The sequence below is a fragment of the Bos mutus genome, chromosome 8 (assembly GCF_027580195.1).
Source record: "Bos mutus isolate GX-2022 chromosome 8, NWIPB_WYAK_1.1, whole genome shotgun sequence".
Classification (NCBI taxonomy): Eukaryota; Metazoa; Chordata; class Mammalia; order Artiodactyla; family Bovidae; genus Bos; species Bos mutus.
Genome location: NC_091624.1, coordinates 60,169,522 through 60,187,500, shown reverse-complemented (window position 1 = coordinate 60,187,500; position 17,979 = coordinate 60,169,522). Strand labels below are relative to the sequence as shown.

General features: G+C 36.5%; 1 protein-coding gene and 1 pseudogene across 3 annotated transcripts in view; both read left to right on the top strand.

Moving 5' to 3' along the window:
* PCSK5 (proprotein convertase subtilisin/kexin type 5) overlaps positions 1 to 17,979 on the top strand; it is a 517,126-nt gene that overhangs the window by 169,585 nt on the left and 329,562 nt on the right. For all 3 annotated transcript variants that reach the window (XM_070375753.1, XM_070375751.1, XM_005892979.2), the window contains exons 6-7: positions 12,510 to 12,598; positions 16,274 to 16,446. In XM_070375753.1, the coding sequence (XP_070231854.1) occupies positions 12,510 to 12,598; positions 16,274 to 16,446 (262 nt within the window). The remainder of the gene's footprint in view (positions 1 to 12,509; positions 12,599 to 16,273; positions 16,447 to 17,979) is intronic.
* On the top strand, positions 8,485 to 8,614 carry LOC138989051 (U2 spliceosomal RNA; annotated as a pseudogene).

The following is a 17,979-nucleotide window of genomic DNA, read 5'->3' as shown; positions in this document are numbered from 1 at the left end:
CACAGGACTCTTTAGGCCACAAGTGGTAATTAGATGGATAGAAATACATTTTAGTAAGACAGTATCGGCTACATTTCTTCAGGAGGAGTGCTCACCAGCTCCAGGACTATTTTTTACTCTTCCCCTGTCCCCCCACCATGACCCAAGTGACACCCAAGTGACACTGCTGGTGTGCTAGAAAGAAAAGCGTGAGAGTCCCTTTGCCCTAGAAGCCTCATGCTCTTAAGAACAGTATTTCTTGCAGTTACCTATGAACAGAGCTTCCGCGGCCACACAGGGAAGGTCACACTCAGTTTCCAGTGTCCTCTCTCAGAAGCCCAAAGCCACGACTCCTCACCATGTGTTTATTGCTCTGGCCACAGACCTCCCAGCTCATGGTCACTCACTAATTAAAGTTCAGTGTTTTGTTTTTTTGTTTTTTTTTTTTAACCATAAATGGTGTTGTTTGGTAGCTGACATTCCACCTTTTTCAGATACCAAGGGAAATAGAGCTAGAATCTTAAAGTGATTTTTCCATAGATAAAGAGAAAATCTTTTGTTAATCCTTTACTCAGACTTTTCCCCACCAAGACTGTGAGTGCCATAGCTTTGGATACTTCAACTCTATATGCCCCTTGTTAAGAAGATGTCTGGAACACAGGATGTAGATTATCTGGACTCGAGCAAGGGAGAAGGGACAAATGGAAGGAAGGAGGAAGGAAGAGCTTGGAGGGAGTAATATTGTTAACTAAAAGAATTCTTGGTAAGTACTTGAATAATTTTCAAAAAAATAAAAATAAAATAGCATTCCTGACAGAGTTCATTGCTTACCTAAAAAGTAACTTTACATTTCTCTGTGCTGGAACTGTAGGTAGTAATTATCCTAGTAAAGCAGACAGATGTCCAGTAGGAAAGATGGGCATCATGTTGTTCCTCCAGCTCCAGGGATGAGTTGGAGCCTCCAGATCCACATTTATGAACTTTCAAGAGAGGACACTTGACTCTCAGCTCACTAAAAACACATCTAAAAAGAATCAACAGAAATGACTAATTTCTGAATATTTGTAGTCAAGGGGTAAGGGAGATAATGTCTCAGGCCCCAATTCGTGGTGAAAAATATCAGAGTGTTCCCAAAGCTTTGACTACATGGAGTAAAATCTAGTTTGTGTAATTTTCAGAGACCGAACAGAACCCTCTGATAAGAGCTTAAGGAGCTGGAAGAGCAGTGCGATGGGCTCTTAATAGATCCAGTGGGGAAGGAATAGCATCACAGAATTACTAGGGGATATAGACAGGCATCGGAGAAGGCAATGGCACCCCACTCCAGTACTCTTGCCTGGAAAATCCCAGGGATGGGGGAGCCTGGTAGGCTGCCATCTATCAGGTCACACAGAGTCAGACACGACTGAAGTGGCTTAGCAGCAGCATAGACAGGCATGGCAATGTGAATTCATAGAAATAAGCTCAAGTAACATGTGGATATCAGTAAATCAAAATATTAATCAGTAAAGCAAAAAAAAGTTGAAAAGCATGGTTGGGTAAATTTAGAATATCAACCAGGGAGCCAAGTAAAAGGGCCTAATTTAATCATCATGATTAATGAGTTTCATCAAAGGGATCTCTCGTACCCAGTGCTTTGACATTGTCGTTGATGTATAAGATAAGGGTAGGAAGAGAGGGAGGCTGATGAAAAGCCTACCTCTTGGTCAGCCACTATATACAAAAACATGTATAAAAATGCCTACTGTAGGTTTTTTTAAAAAATTGAAGTATTGTTGTTTTTGGACTTCCCAGGTGGCTCAGTGGTAAAGATTCTGCCTGCCAAGTGGGAGATGTGGGTTTGATCCCTGGGCTGGGAAGATTCCCTAGAGAAGGAAATGGCAACCCACTCCAATATTCTTGCATGGGAAATCCCATGGATCGGGAGCCTGGCGGGCTACAGTCTGTGGGATCACAAAAAAGTCAGACATGGCTTACTAACTAAACAACAAACAAACAATGGTTGATTTACCATGTTCTGTTAGTTTCAGATATACAGCAAAGTGACTCATACATAAACACACACACATACATACATACATATGTAGTGTTGGCCCCTGAGTTGTATCCAGCTCTTTGTAATCCCATGGACTATAGCCCACCAGCCTCTTTTGTCATGAAATTCTTCAGGCAAGAATGCTGGAGCAGCCATTCTCTTCTCAAGGAGATCCTCCTGACCCAGGGATCAAACCTGTGTCTCCTGCATTGCAAGCAGATTCTTTACAGTCTGAGCCACCAGAAAAGCCCACATATATATACACAAACAAGTTTTTACTCCATGCAGTGTGTCTGTGTTGCAAATTCTTTCCCCTTATAGATGATTACAAAATACTGAATATCGTTCCCTTTGCTATACAATAGGGTTATCTGTTATATATATAGAAGTGTGTGTGAGTTAAGCTGCTGTGGATTTTATTGTACTTCATCATTCCATACAATGTTATAGTTGGGAAAGCAACAGAAGTGAGGTAAAGAACTAGGTTTTCTAATAACCCAAGCTATTTACTCTTTCCTTTAAATGTGAGCTAGTATGTTTAACAGTTAATTTATTTAACAATGAATAAGTAATTTTCCTAGGCTGGGGAAGTTAAGGAGGAAGGAAAATGGCAGAGGTGAGAAAAAAATTCTAAAACAGTTTGACCACTTGAGATTTATTTATTTTCAGTATTTTAGGTTCTGACTGAAATCTTCTTGGATTACAGTCAATATTATAAATAACTGTACAAATTCTTCAAACCTACAATGATTTTTAAACTTCTTCAAACCTACAATGATTTTTAAACTTTAAAGTAATTATAAACTCACAGCAAGTTTAAGAAATAGTAGAGGTCCCCCATATCCTTCACCTGAATTCCCCCAGTGGTAGCAACATGTGTAATTATAGCAAAATATCAAAGCCAGGAAAATTACATTAATGCAATTTACACACATTATTCATATTTTTCAAGTTTTTAGGTGTATTCCTGTGTGTGTGTGTGTGTGAGATTGACAATAATTTTAACCATCCAAGAGAAATATTCTGTACCTTTTTAAAAAGACTTATTAGTCATTTGCATATTGTATTTCTGATGCTAATTCTTAGTAGTATTCTGTTACTACATAATGCTCTAATACAGTATTTTTTCATTTTCTTTCCTTGCCTGCAATGTATCTGTTAGGCTTTGGAGCAATTGATGAATGCTTTTATTAATCTCTTCAAATATTGTATATATTACTCCTGAGAGCCAAAAGGAGGATTCATAATGTGTGTTGCTAGGTATAAAAACTGTCATAATTTAAGTTCATGTTTAAATTTCTTTGAATATTAGGCTATCAAAAGGCCTGTGAATATGATCATATCTTATGTGCCCTTCACTGTCTTAATTCAGGCTACTCTAACAGAGTAGGCTGGGTGGCTTAGACAACAAACATTTATTTTTCACAGTTCTAGAGGCTGGGAATTCTGATATTAAGGTGCCGGCAGATTTGGCTTTTGGCTTGTAGATGGCTGCCTTCTTCCATGGCAGAGGAGAGAAGTCAGCTCTCTCGTGTCTTTTCCTATACAGGCACTCTTTCCATTATGAAACTACCATTCATCACCTAGTCGTGTCCACAAGGCCTCTGCTCCAAATATCATCACACTGGGATTAGGGTTTCCATATGTGGCTTGGGATAGGATGGACAGAAACATTCAATCCATAGCAGTTATTGTGAATGAATTTTCTTGAATTTCTTCCTAGTATATTAAAAAAATTTAGTATTATGGAAGCCCCAGCGACTATGTTTAACTGTCATCACATCAGAAACTGTTATCTTAATATTCTCACAAAAACGAATCATCAGAAAGTTGACTGTGTGGTTTTTTTCCTCCCTAAAAATTTTCATTTACCCTTCCACCCCTGCCCCCCACCTCCCTGCTGCCAACATGTTCCTTAAGCTTTTCGCTGGAGATGGAGTGAAAATCTATTTTCAGCTATTTCCCATTCTTCTGAAGTTTTCATTTTTAAGATTCTCAGCATTTGCTACTTATACCTCAAGTTGAATAATTTAGTTTGGAGATTCTATAAAATATATTGTCAAATATATTGTCATCAATACTAATAAGGAAGTAGTTGCCTCTGCCTCACAGAATAAGTAGGGTAGTGGCAAGGAAGTCAAAAATCTTGGCCATCATTCAAATACTTAGGAATATGGGCCCCTGTGAGTCTTGCTGCAAGAGTAAAAAGCATTAATTTATCTGTGCCCAGGAGACCCAGATCTAGTCATTGCCCCATCACAGTTTATACCTACTAATCACTGTATGACTGACTACATTTCTCGCAATAAGAGTAGTAGTGTCTGTTTTGCTTATTTTGCAGAGTTGAAGTGAGAACCAGATGAGGTTAAAGTACTTTGAGAAGTGGAGAGGGTGATATAAACCAAGTGGTAATATCAAGAGCTACAAAACCAATCAGAAAGAAAAGCTCTGCGTGATATATTGGAGAATACCTCAAACATATCACTATTCTTGCTGTCCTGTCCCTTTCTAAGGGGGCTTTTGAAGTAAGCTCAGATGGAAGGTTTTCACTCAGATTTAAACAAAATCAAAACATGCCAAGGAGAATGGACACATCAGATGTCAAAGGGACTAGAAACAGTGGGGGCTGGAGCCTGGAGACAGAATCCATGAACAGCTGAAGATGTTTGTCCTAAGAAAGAACAGAAGTAGAAAGCAGTCTTTCTCCAACTTGCCATTGCTTGATTCCATACAAGTATAATTTCAAGCAATGTAGTGATCACTAACCGGAGACCTCTTGCATGTGTCCTGATGTTTCTGATTCATTGCTGAGCTTGTTCACGTCTTACCTTCAGATTCATGGTAAATCTCAAGTGAGTTAATATTTCCATCCCTACTAACTCATATGAAATTAAAAAAAGTTTATAAAGCAGTGTGACTAGAGTAGGAGAAAGCAAACAAAGGAGTGAAGGCAGTACTTTACTATGTAGCAGATGTAATGGACCCCAAAATTTATATTCTACCCTCACTTCACTTGCATGAGTTCACAGTATTATAGAAAGGAGTTAACAGGCACTCTCTGATCTGATTTTCCATCTTTTCGTTTCATATATGATATTATACATGTTTCAATGCCATTCTCCCAAATCATCCCACCCTCTTCCTCTCCCACAGAGTCCAAAAGACTATTTTATACATCTGTGTTTCTTTTGCTGTCTCACATACAGGGTTATAGTTACTATCTTTCTAAATTCTATATATATGCGTTAGTATACTGTACTGGTGTTTTTCTTTCTGGCTTACTTCACTCTGTATAATCGGCTCCAGTTTCATCCACCTCATTAGAACTGATTCAAATGTATTCTTTTTTTTTGTAGTTTATTTTTTTTAATTTTATTTTATTTTTAAACTTTACATAATTGTATTAGTTTTGCCAAATATCAAAATGAATCCGCCACAGGTATACACATGCTCCCCATCCTGAACCCTCCTCCCTCCTCCCTCCCCACACCATCCCTCTGGGTCGTCCCAGTGCACCAGCCCCAAGCATCCAGTATCGTACATCGAACCTGGACTGGCATGTCGTTTCATACATGATATTTTACATGTTTCAATGCCATTCTCCCAAATCTTCCCACCCTCTCCCTCTCCCACAGAGTCCATAAGACTGTTCTATACATCAGTGTCTCTTTTGCTGTCTCGTACACAGGGTTATTGTTACCATCTTTCTAAATTCCATATATATGTGTTAGTATACTGTATTGGTGTTTTTCCTTCTGGCTTACTTCACTCTGTATAATAGGCTCCAGTTTCATCCACCTCATTAGAACTGATTCAAATGTATTCTTTTTAATGGCTGAGTAATACTCCATTGTGTATATGTACCACAGCTTTCTTATCCATTCATCTGCTGATGGGCATCTAGGTTGCTTCCATGTCCTGGCTATTATAAACAGTGCTGCGATGAACATTGGGGCACACGTGTCTCTTTCCCTTTTGGTTTCCTCAGTGTGTATGCCCAGCAGTGGGATTGCTGGGTCATAAAGCAGTTCTGTTTCCAGTTTTTTAAGGAATCTCCACACTGTTCTCCATAGTGGCTGTACTAGTTTGCATTCCCACCAACAGTGTAAGAGGGTTCCCTTTTCTCCACACCCTCTCCAGCATTTATTGCTTGTAGACTTTTGGATAGCAGCCATTCTAACTGGCGTGAAATGGTACCTCATTGTGGTTTTGATTTGCATTTCTCTGATAGTGAGTGATGTTGAGCATCTTTTCATGTGTTTGTTAGCCATCCGTATGTCTTCTTTGGAGAAATGTCTATGGGGTCACACAGAGTCAGACATGACTGAAGTGACTTAGCAGCAGCAGCAGCAGGGCAGACATAACCATATCCTTAAGGGATTCAGAGAACTGATGCATTTTTAATTCCTAGTTTCTCTGGATGTACTTTATTTTAGATGCTATTCAATTTGAGTCCTTGATTTATATATCCTTATAATTTACATAATTGGGTTATCTTTTAAAGGTCTCAGAAAATATGTTTCTTAGTAATATTGTGAACATATGTAAGAAAGTTAAACAGGTGACTCATTTTCTTTCCAAAGAACATTGTATGGGACTTGGATATTAAAATTTTTATTTAGGTACCATGTGCGTCCGAGCTTAATCTAATGAGTATTTTGTTTTCTAGACTAAAATCTACTAAGTCTTTCTTCTTATGCTAAAAATACTTTACATGCTCACACTCAATCATCTCTGAAGAAAACTACATCTGAAAAACCGTTTTGTTTGTTTTGTGACTTGCATATTTACTGACATCATGAATATACTTTTTTGTTGACCACCCTTTGTTGTTTGGGAGAAGGAAGAAATTGAGTCATGATCACATACTTGAATAGGTCATGATGATATATCCATTGTTCTATGATCTATTTAAAATTCATGTCAAAACAGAGTCTAACTAAGATATAAAAATAAAAAAGATGACTAGTACTTTACTTGGAATAATGATCATTGTCATCTGAAGAGTGGGCTGTTTAAATGTAGTTGAGCTGCAATTTGGACCCTCAATTACAGTATGCTGAAATACATGATTTAACTGATATTTAAAATATATGTGTCAGCAGTAGAGTATAACTTGCCTGTCTCCTCAAAATAGTCCACATATCATGATGTAGAGCCCTGTACAGAAGAAATGTTTTTATAAGGAGAATATTCACTGTGTTCTGCACTTACAAACATTCACTGTACATGAATGACGCACATAATATGTACAGGGCTTTTAGAAATACAGAACCAAGTCACTTCTATTGTTTTAGTAATATGGTAGAACAGATATTCAGTTAAATCTTTCCTCCCACAGTATATCTAAAAATCATGGGAAAATATTAAAGAACTTCTTAGTGCATGGTTGAGCTTATGGGGTGCTAGGGTATTTCTCTGAGAAACCTCAAATCTATAACTAGGTGGGCAACACCAGGCATTTCCCAGGATGACTAACCAATCCCAATCAGCCTGGAACTGAATTTTAAAAGTCCAGAGATAGCAGGAGACAAGGCTTTGGTCCAAAGGGCTGAGACCTGCATAAAATGGAATCCCTAAGTTACTGTCTTCAGTGCAATAAACACAGAAAAAGAAATCCTACATGGGAAGTGAAAGGATGTATTTGACTTTCTCTCCCTGGTTAATGGATGGGACAAAGGGATAAACAAATAACTACTTTTGAGAATAACTCACAGTTCTTAATGAGTTTTCCATACCATCCTCAAAGAATTCACAAAGAAAAAAGCCTAAATAGCACAGTCTTCTAAATGGACAGTTCACCAACTACATGGAGTAAACATTGCCATAAAGACAAGCCAGTAAAAAACACAAATAGTAGAAATAGATTCACCTACTTAGAATTATTATTTATATATAATTTATTTGTATCAATAAATAAATATTGAAAAGCATTTTTAAGAAAAATTGACTATCCAAATTAACCAAATTTGAAAAAAGAACTTCAAAAATAAAGTGTATAGTACCTGAAAAGAATAATTCAGTGAATGGATTAAATATCAGGTTAGTCATGGCTAAAGTCAGGATAAGTGAAATATAGAACTGAGCAAGTTACAGAGAAGACAGCCAAGAGAGCAATGTATGTGGGAAGCCTGAAGATGAGATAAAGATTTGAAAAGTGTGAAAAGGTCTAATGTATGCTTAATTGGGATTCTGATAAGAAGAACCATAGAATGATATAAAGGGATACATCAAGGTACTAGCTGAGACTTCTGAAAATTTAAATGTTAAACTATAGGTTTAGGAATTCCAAGAAAGAGGTTTTTAAAATCCACACATACAATATCTTAATGAACCTGCAGAATAGAAAAGGCAAAGATCTGAAAAGTCATCCAGATGGCTGACTTCTCACCAGAAAGAAGGGAAGCTAAAAAATGGTGGAATGGCATCTTTGAAGTGCTATTAGTCTAGAATTCTATACCCATTGAAAAAATGCTTCTCTACCTTTTGGCTAAGATTGAGTATAGTATCTGTTCTTACTATTTTAACTATATCCATTGAAATTAGTTTTTAAGAAGAGCAGTAAAGTAAAGTCATTTTCTGAGGCTATCAAAAGCCTCTCTGATGGGTAAATTTATAGAATGTTCTTCAGAAAGAAACCAGTGATCCCAGAAGGAAATAAGTGCTACAAAAGTAAACAAAGCAAGAAATGTAAGTCTAAACAAACATTGATTGTTCAAAGTAGAACAGTGATGGGTGATTTCTAGTGTTAAAAAAATATCCAGTGTGTAACTATAATTATGGGAGGATCAAGTCAAGAGCTGGATAATCAGACTTACAACATTCTGACATCTGTACTGTTTGGGAAAAGTTGAAAAAAATATCAGTAACTTTGTGATCTTAGGTACCCATGATCAAATATCTAGGATAAGCACTAAATAATAGAATGTATAATATCCAAACTAGTACAGGGGAAAAATACAGAAATGATTATGTGTATATGAATACTTAGATAATATAAATGGACTAACTCTTGAGTCAAAAATAAAGATTTCCAGGGTTTAAAAAAATTATATTCTATTTATGAGGTATAAATAATATAAACAGAATATTTGAAAGTAAAAGGATCAAGTGGTTTATAATTTAAGTACTAACAAGATATCTTTAATTTTATTTAAGAAACAGAAAGTGTTATTACATATACATAAACAATTTGTTTCACTAGAAAGATTTGATAGTTCCATTCTAAAGGCAATAAAAATGGATAGAACCACAAAGAATATTAACAAATCCACAAAATAATGAACAAGCTTGACATGATGGACTTATCTAGAATAATTGGAAAATATATATCTTTTCAACCACATAGAACATTTATAAAAATAGACCACATACTTCACCATTTTGTGCACTCACAAAATTCAAATGATTGCTTCATAAAAATTATTTTATCGTAAGTTAATGAAGTTATTGATTATAAAAAATATAACAGCTGCAAACATTCAAAAAATTTAAATCCTACTTCTTAATAACCCATGGGCCTAAGAATAAACCAGGGCAGAATTAAAAACAGATGTCCTTATGCTCCTGTAGAACTGCATTAATTAATAATAGACGCAATGTAGTATAAAAACAGTAAACCCATAAAGGGAATTTGACATTTGAATAAAAATAACCTACACCAGGAAGTAATATGCAACAAGAGGCTAATAAAAAATCATAGTAAATAATTGCTATGCTCAGGGGAAAATTAGTAGTTTAGCTTGGGGCTTCCAGAAGTATTTTTTGAAAAAGAGATCATTTTTTGTAATGATTAAAGTGGTATAACCCAGTATCAGGGGGCAAGATAATTATGAGTATATTAAGATTAAATATTGTGTGTGACAACCTAAAAATTCCATAAACAAGATTTTCATGTTCCAAATAAAACATTTGGAAACATATTTATAACAGATATGATGGAAAGGCAATGAGTGATTTGGGCAAAAAGCATGAAGAGGTTATTCACAAGGCAAGACATAGAAATAGCTAATAAATATTTGAAAAGATGCATAGCAACAAATGTAATCATAAGGGATAAAGAGGGAAATGACGATGAGATAATATTTTTCAACTCAGTTTGGCAAGGATGAAAAAGATTGAAAAACTTATATATAGGGCTTTATGTACACAGAGGTTTGTCTAGATATTTTCTCCATTCTCCCTATTATCATCCAACTTGGCTTATGGCCTATCTTTTCGTTTTGTCATGCATAACAACTTGGTATTTTGTAGTAATATTTATCAGTCTTGCCATTTTTATGAGGTTCGATTAAACCGCTTTCATCTTTTGTTGACATTATGACAGTATATTCTGTACTCTTTGATCCAGTAATTCCACTTCTAGAAATTTATCCCAAGATATTTAAAATGTATATACAAGCTACTATTTTTATATTTCATTAATACTAGCGAAAAATAGGTAAATTTCTAGGAATAAAATTATGATGCATGTGTGTGTATATGTACACACACATATATATAGGTATATGTATATAGGTTTATGCCATTTTATATAAATTTAAAAGATTGTAAAGAATAATTATAACCATTTAAATGATATATAGATTAATATTTACCTAGGAAGAATAGATGACATTCAGTTCAGTTCAGTTGCTCAGTCGTGTCCAACTCTTTGCGACCCCATGGACCGCAGCATGCCAGGCCTCCCTGAGTTCACTCAACTCATCACCAACTCCCAGAGTTCACTCAAACTCATGTGCATCAAGTTGGTGATGCCATGCAGCCCATCTCATCCTCTGTCGTCCCCTTCTCTTCCTGCCCCCAATCCCTCCCAGCATCAGGGTCTTTTCCAATGAGTCAACTCTTCGCGTGAGATGGCCAAAGTATTGGAGTTTCAGCCTCAGCATCAGTCCTTCCAATGAACACCCAGGACTGGTCTCCTTTAGGATGGACTGGTTGGATCTCCTTGCAGTTCAAGGGACTCTCAAGAGTCTTCTCCAACACCACAGTTCAAAAGCATCAATTCTTTGGCGCTCAGCTTTCTTCACAGTCCAACTCTCACATCCATACCTGACCACTGGAAAAACCATAGCCTTGACTAGATGGACCTTTGTTGGCAAAGTAATATCTCTGCTTTTGAATATGCTATCTAGGTTGGTCATAATTTTCCTTCCAAGGAGAAAGCGTCTTTTAATTTCATAGCTGCAATCACCATCTGCAGTGATTTTGGAGCCCCCAAAAATAAAGTCTAACACTGCTTCCACTGTTTCCCCATCTATTTACTAAGTGGTAAAAGCAGTATATCTCTTGTATAAACTGATGTGTACCTATCAGTTGTAAGCAGCAACTTGTTTATAGTTGCACAGACAGTAGTTATATCCCATGATGACAGTATAGAATATACTGTAAAATAAATAGTACTAAAACAGAATTTGGGGTCCTGAGTTTTAGTCACTGTTGAGCTATTTTTGACAGACCTCTTTATATCGCAGGACCTCCTTAACTCATTTCTCAAAATGTAGGAAAGAAGGTGAGCTTTGGATTTCATCATCATAGAACTACACCACAATGGTTGTCACCCCCTTCCTGCACCCAGGGCAGGCATTAATCATCAGTCTTCACCTTCTTTCTCTAGGCTCAACCATGCCTTAGAATTATTCTCAGCACACACTGTATTAGGCCACCATTTTTAAAGAGCTTGTCCTTTGCACTTGACACTTCTTTGCAATCCTTGAGTAAGATCTTAGAAGTCCTTTCAGCTAAATGACTTTTCTGATCAAAGAACTGTTATCGTGGTAAGAATTAACAGAATATCTTTCAGAAAATTTTTTTACTTTACTGTCAGTCACATCTTGAAAAAGCAGGAAAAAGGTGAAAACAAACAGGTGAAATAGGTTTTGATAATATATTGTATTGAGTATGATATTTTGACATGTAATTGATATGAAATAAGTGCTAATGCATTATTTTATGGTGTCTTTTCACTCAAGGTCTTTGAAATTCTGTGTGTATTTACAGCAGTCCCATTTTAGAAGATAAATTTTCATTGGAGATCCTTGATGTGTATCTAAATTTCCAGTCTACAAAGTACTTCTTATATTCACAATTCTTGAGTTTTCTAATAATTGAGTACTAGTTTTTAAATTTAACTAAAATTAATATGCAGTCACACTTGCCATATTTCAGGTATCCATTAGCCTATGCGGCTAGTGGTTACCATGTTGGATGTTGAAAGTTCAAAAAATACAAAGAAACATACAATTTGATTTTAGCCTTCAAGGAGATTTTCTAGTTGAGAAAGCAAGATATCAAAAAATAAGCATATAAAAATATAACCCAAAATAGAATATAATTAAGTGCTAAAATTTGCTGTGGACAGACTAAGTGCTACATGGGTAGGAAGTTCCAGAAATACCCACAGCTTGCTACATTCTTCACCACTTTGAGGTCTGAGTGGTGGCAAGGACTTGCTGAGGTTGGGAGAATGAGGTGTGTGTGTGTGTTCTCCCTACAGGCACGGGACCCGCTGTGCTGGAGAAGTGGCCGCCGCAGCAAACAACTCTCACTGTACAGTCGGCATTGCTTTCAACGCCAAGATCGGAGGTATGGGACCCAGACTCCTGTGGATGTAGAAATGAGCCAAGAGTTCTGCTAACTCGTTTTCAGAACCCTTTTTGAACTAAAGACAAGCATATGTTTGCATAACAGTGTTCAACTACTGCCAACAGCAAAATGACTGTGTTAACCTGTGTTATTAAAACAAAGACTTTGAAGCAGCCCCCTGAAGTGTTGCAAACACAGAAATCTTTCTTTAGATAAAAATGAAAGAAGCTTGTCCAATAGCAAAAATGGGGTCATTAGCATCTATATGTAACTGTAAAATTGATACCTAGGTCAGAAAGAACTAAAAAGATAAACACCAGGCCAGAATATCTCTACAGAAAAAAGCGTTTTGAAATTCTGTCAAACAGAAAATATTTTTTTTTCTTTTCCCTTAGGATTTACAAAAAGCTTCTTTTCATTTCAGTTTAAATAGTAAGATCTCCTTTTCAAAGAGTATAGTAATACTATTACCATTAGTAATTGCAAATTATAGATAGTATATATACACACACAAATTCAAATATACCTATACTTACCACAGGGACCTAACCCAAGCAGTATACATTCAGATATTAACAGAAGCAAGCTCTCACTTTCCCATGTACAATCATCTTTGTAAGTATAGCCTGGTGCCACAGCCACACACAAATGGGAGGAAAACATTGTAAGAGATGTGTAGATCCTGTTGGCTTTGGAAGTGTTCCCCTGGGTATCACCTGAAGAATTTCTTAAGATGAAGTTCCTGGAATTAGGCTGACATCCTCATTTCCAACATAATATTTGTCTCCACTGGTGAACATGAAAGTGTTAGTTGCTCAGTCATGTCCAAACCATGTCCAACCCTATGGACTGTAGCCCACCAGGCTCCTCTGTTCATGGAATTCTCGAGGCAAATATACTGGAGTTGGTTGCTGTTCCCTTCTTCAGGGGATCTTCCTAACCCAAGGATCGAAGCTGCACTACAGGCAGATTCTTTACCACCTGAGCCACCAGATCTAAAAAATAAAAATGATAGACCTTTCTAAAGTAAATGTAGACATCTTAAAACATGGAATAATTGAGGTATATGATAATGATGCTAAGAAAAGGTTTTCTGAGACTGTCTTGTATGTCAGTTGTCAGTAAATCCAACTTCTTTCTTCTCTTTATTTCACCTGGGTTTCTTAGAGTATGGCAGCTTATTAACCAGTAATTAGCTGTACTCTGAGAGCATCTGCTGTGTGTCAAGTGAAACGTTCCTAGAGGAGTTATGGAACGGAGACAGACGTCCTCTGAAGAATCGTGAGGGTGCTAGAGGCCCCTGCTCTCTCTTCAAGATAATCAGATAACTACAATGGCTGTCCAGTCAACCCTCCTTGCAGTCCAGCACACACACACTCATACATGTAGAAACATTCTCAGTATTAGTTGCTCAGTCGTGTCCAAGTTTTTGCAACCGCATGGACCGTAGCCTGCCTGGCTCCTCTGTCCATGGGATTCTCTTGGCAAAAATACTGGAGTGGGTTGCCATTTCCTCCTCCAGGGAGATACTCTCAGGTCCCTGTCATTACTCTTCAGGGCTAACCCAGCACTTCTGACCTTGAGGGAATGAAGGCATGAACTTCTGAACCTCACAGATAAGCTGCTCACCTAGCTGATAAGACCTCTAAAAAAATGAATGTATTGCAATGCCTGACAAATGTTCAGTCATCCTGAAAACAAGAAGCTTCCAAATTATAAATGTAACCCCTCCAGATCCAAGGCATGAAGTCTCGCACTTAAATGAAAAATAAGTAACCATTCATCTTTAAACTTGCAAAAATAAAATTCTTATCAATTTCTGGTCAGAAAATTAATATTACCCTGTAGATACAATTTTATCAAGCATGTTTTCATGGACTTCACATGAATTTCATGATGTAGAAACCAAATTCAGATGTGTAGACACTCCCATGTTTAGACATACTGGTTAGATTATTTCAGACCTCCCTGTAGTGGTGAAATAGTTCAGTTTTATGCTTTTAAATAGAAAGTAAGAATATGAAGTAGTTCGTCTTACTTGGTGAAAGCCATGCAGACGAGTTTTGAATATTCATGTCAAATCAAAACAAACTGATAGTTGCTGAGGACCCAGTGTGTGCAGAGCATCCTGCTGGGTAATTTTCTCCCACAGAATAAACTGCTGAAGACCAGTAATTTTTAAAGGGGTATGTTCAAAACCTTTGTTTTTCACATCATCTATTTTTCATGCACATCTGCTCAGTTGGGTCCAACTCTTTGTGATTGGATGGTCTGTGGCCCACCAGACTCCTCTGTCCATGGGATTTTCCAGGCAACAATACTGGAATGGGTTGCCATTTCCTCTCCCAAGGGATCTTCCTGACCCAGGGATCGAACCCCTGTCTCCCGTATCTCCTGTATTGGCAGGTGAATTCGTTACCACAGAGCCCTGGGAAACCTACCTGTTTATATATAATACATCTCCTTTAAAAATATGCAAGTCTAGAGGAAAAGATAGTCATGAGATATAGTAGCCAAAATCTTTAGGGATGCTTTGGGGAGATTTAAGGTTGAGTGGATGTTTATTTCTTCCCTTTTTTGGAAACAATATTAAAGGATAGTGTCAAGTCTGTCATGTAATTTTAAATGGTTTAGCTTAATATTTATATTTTTAGATGAAGAAAATGTGGCAAAATGTTAACAGTTGTTGAGCCCTGGTTATATCTGGGTTCATTGTCATTCTTTGTATTTTTCTATGTTTGTAATTTTAAGTTAAACATTTTTAAAAGCACAAAAAATATATATGTCCTTCAAGAATATTTTTATATTCCACCAGAGTTCCTCAAGCCACATTGTCTCTAAAGCTGCCTGATTTAGAGTTTTGTTATTTAATCCTCATTTATTGGTAACCAATAAAACTTGAAATCTTACTAGATAACAACATTTTCCTAAGGAGTAAATTTGGGCTATAAAGATACAATTTTAAAATACTATGATGTCTCAGTGATGGTATATAGCTTCAGCTGAAGGAAAGATATGTTTACTTAACAATTAGATGTTTCATTGCTATTGTGAGTCTATAAAAGTAAAAGAAGAAAGAAAGCTCTGACATAAAATTTATTTTTAAGATTTTAGTCTATTTTAGCAAATTAAGGTTAATAATAAATTCCTATCTGTCTGGTGGGAATACTTACATGAAGATTAATGACTAAACATTGCCAAAACCCTTTGAGAATTATTTGATGTGTTACATGCACAGAGGGCATTCTCATTTATTATTTGACTTAATAAATAACTTGGCAAAGAAGTAATATATTAAGTTCACATCAGTATTTCAGATTAGGAGATAATATTAAATATGGAGGAAATTGGAGCACTCTAACTTGGCAGCTCTCCAAATTTTCGAAGACTGCTTAGGTTAGAATGTTTTATACCAATTATGAGTACTAGGAACCTCATGAAGAAAAGTTTAGGGAAGATGGATTGCTTGAGGCTCTCTTTGTCAAGTACTCATTTAAGACAGGGATAAAGAGAAGGGAGAGAATGTGGAAACTTAGAAAAAGAGAACAATTGGTAAAGAAGTTTTGATCTTTTACATACAATGTAGTTTCCATTTAAAAATGCTGCAATTGAAATATATCTTGGTCTGTTTGGATAAAGCTTCTAATAGAGTTGCTTCTCCTTTCTGTCTTGAAGGAGTTCGAATGCTGGATGGAGATGTCACAGATATGGTTGAAGCAAAATCTGTTAGCTTCAATCCCCAGCATGTGCACATTTATAGTGCAAGCTGGGGTCCAGATGATGATGGCAAGACGGTGGATGGACCAGCGCCACTCACCCGGCAAGCCTTCGAAAATGGTGTTAGAATGGTAAGTTTTTTTTCATTTTAATTTTATTGGAGTATTGTTTATTTACAATGCTATGTTAGTTCCAGGTGTACAGCAAAGTGATTCAGCTATACATGTACATATATTCATTATTTTTTAGATTATTTTCTCATGTAAGTTATCCCAGAATACTGAGTAGAGTTCCCTGGTAACCATAGGTTGTTTTCAGTATCTATAAGTCTGTTTCTGTTTTGTCAATAAGCTCATTTGTTTCATTTTTTAAAAAATTAGATTCCACATATGAGTGAGATTATATGATATTTGTCTTTCTCTGACTTGTTTCATTTAGTATGATAATCTCCAGGTCTATCCCTGTTGTTGCAAATGGCATTATTTCATTTTTTCTGATGGTTCAGTAATATTCTATTATATATATGTGCCACATTTTCTTTATCCTTTCCTTTCTTGGTGGACATTTAACTTGTTTCTGTGTCTTGGCTCTAGTAAACAGTTCTGCAATGAATACTGGGATGCACATATCCTTTCAGATTATATTTTTTCTCCAGAGAGTTTTTCCCAGAAGTGGGATTGCTGGATCATATGACAGTTCAGTATTTAGTTGTTTTGGGAACCTCCATGATCTCATCCACAGTGGTTGTGTCAATTTATATTCCCACCCACAGTGTGTGGGGTTCTCTCTTTTCCATACCCTCTCCATAATTTATTGTTTGTAGACCTTTTTAAAAATTAATTTATTTTTATTGAAGGATAATTGCTTCACAGGATTTTTTTGTTTTCTCTCAAACCTCAACATGAATCAGCCATAGGTATACATATATCCCCTCCCTTTTGAAACTCCCTCCCATCTCCCTCCCCATCCCGCCCCTCTAGGTTGATACAGAGCCCCTATTTGGTTTCCTGAGCCATACAGCAAATTCCCGTTGGCTATCTATTTTACATATGGTAATGTAAGTTTCCACTCTTTCCATACATCTCACCCTCTCCTCCCCTCTCCTGATGTCCATAAGTCTATTCTCTATGTCTGTTTCTCCATTGCTGCCCTGGAAATAAATTCTTCAGTACCATTTTTCTAGATTTTATGATATTTATCTTTCTCTTTCTGACTTCACTCTGTGTAATAGGTCCTAGGTTCATCCACCTCATTAGAACTGACTCAAAGGCATTCTTTTTACGGCTGAGTAATATTCCATTGTGTATATATACCACAACTTCTTAATACATTCATCTGTCAGTGGACATCTAGGTGCTTCCATGTTCTAGCTATTGTCAATAGTCCTGCAATGAACAATGGGATGCATGTATCTTTTTCAGTTTTGGTTTCCTTAGGTTATATGCCTAGGAGTGGGATTGCTGGGTCATATGGTGGTTTTATTCCTAGTTTTATTCATATGGTGAATTTCATATGGCCATATGGTGGTTTTATTCCTAGAAAAGGAAAGAAAATAGATATGCAAAGTTAAATAGAGAGAGATAAAGAAGATTTATATACATTAAAGATTAACTGCAAGGAGAAAAGAACAGTAGGAAAGGCAAACAAGGAATAAATGTAGAAAA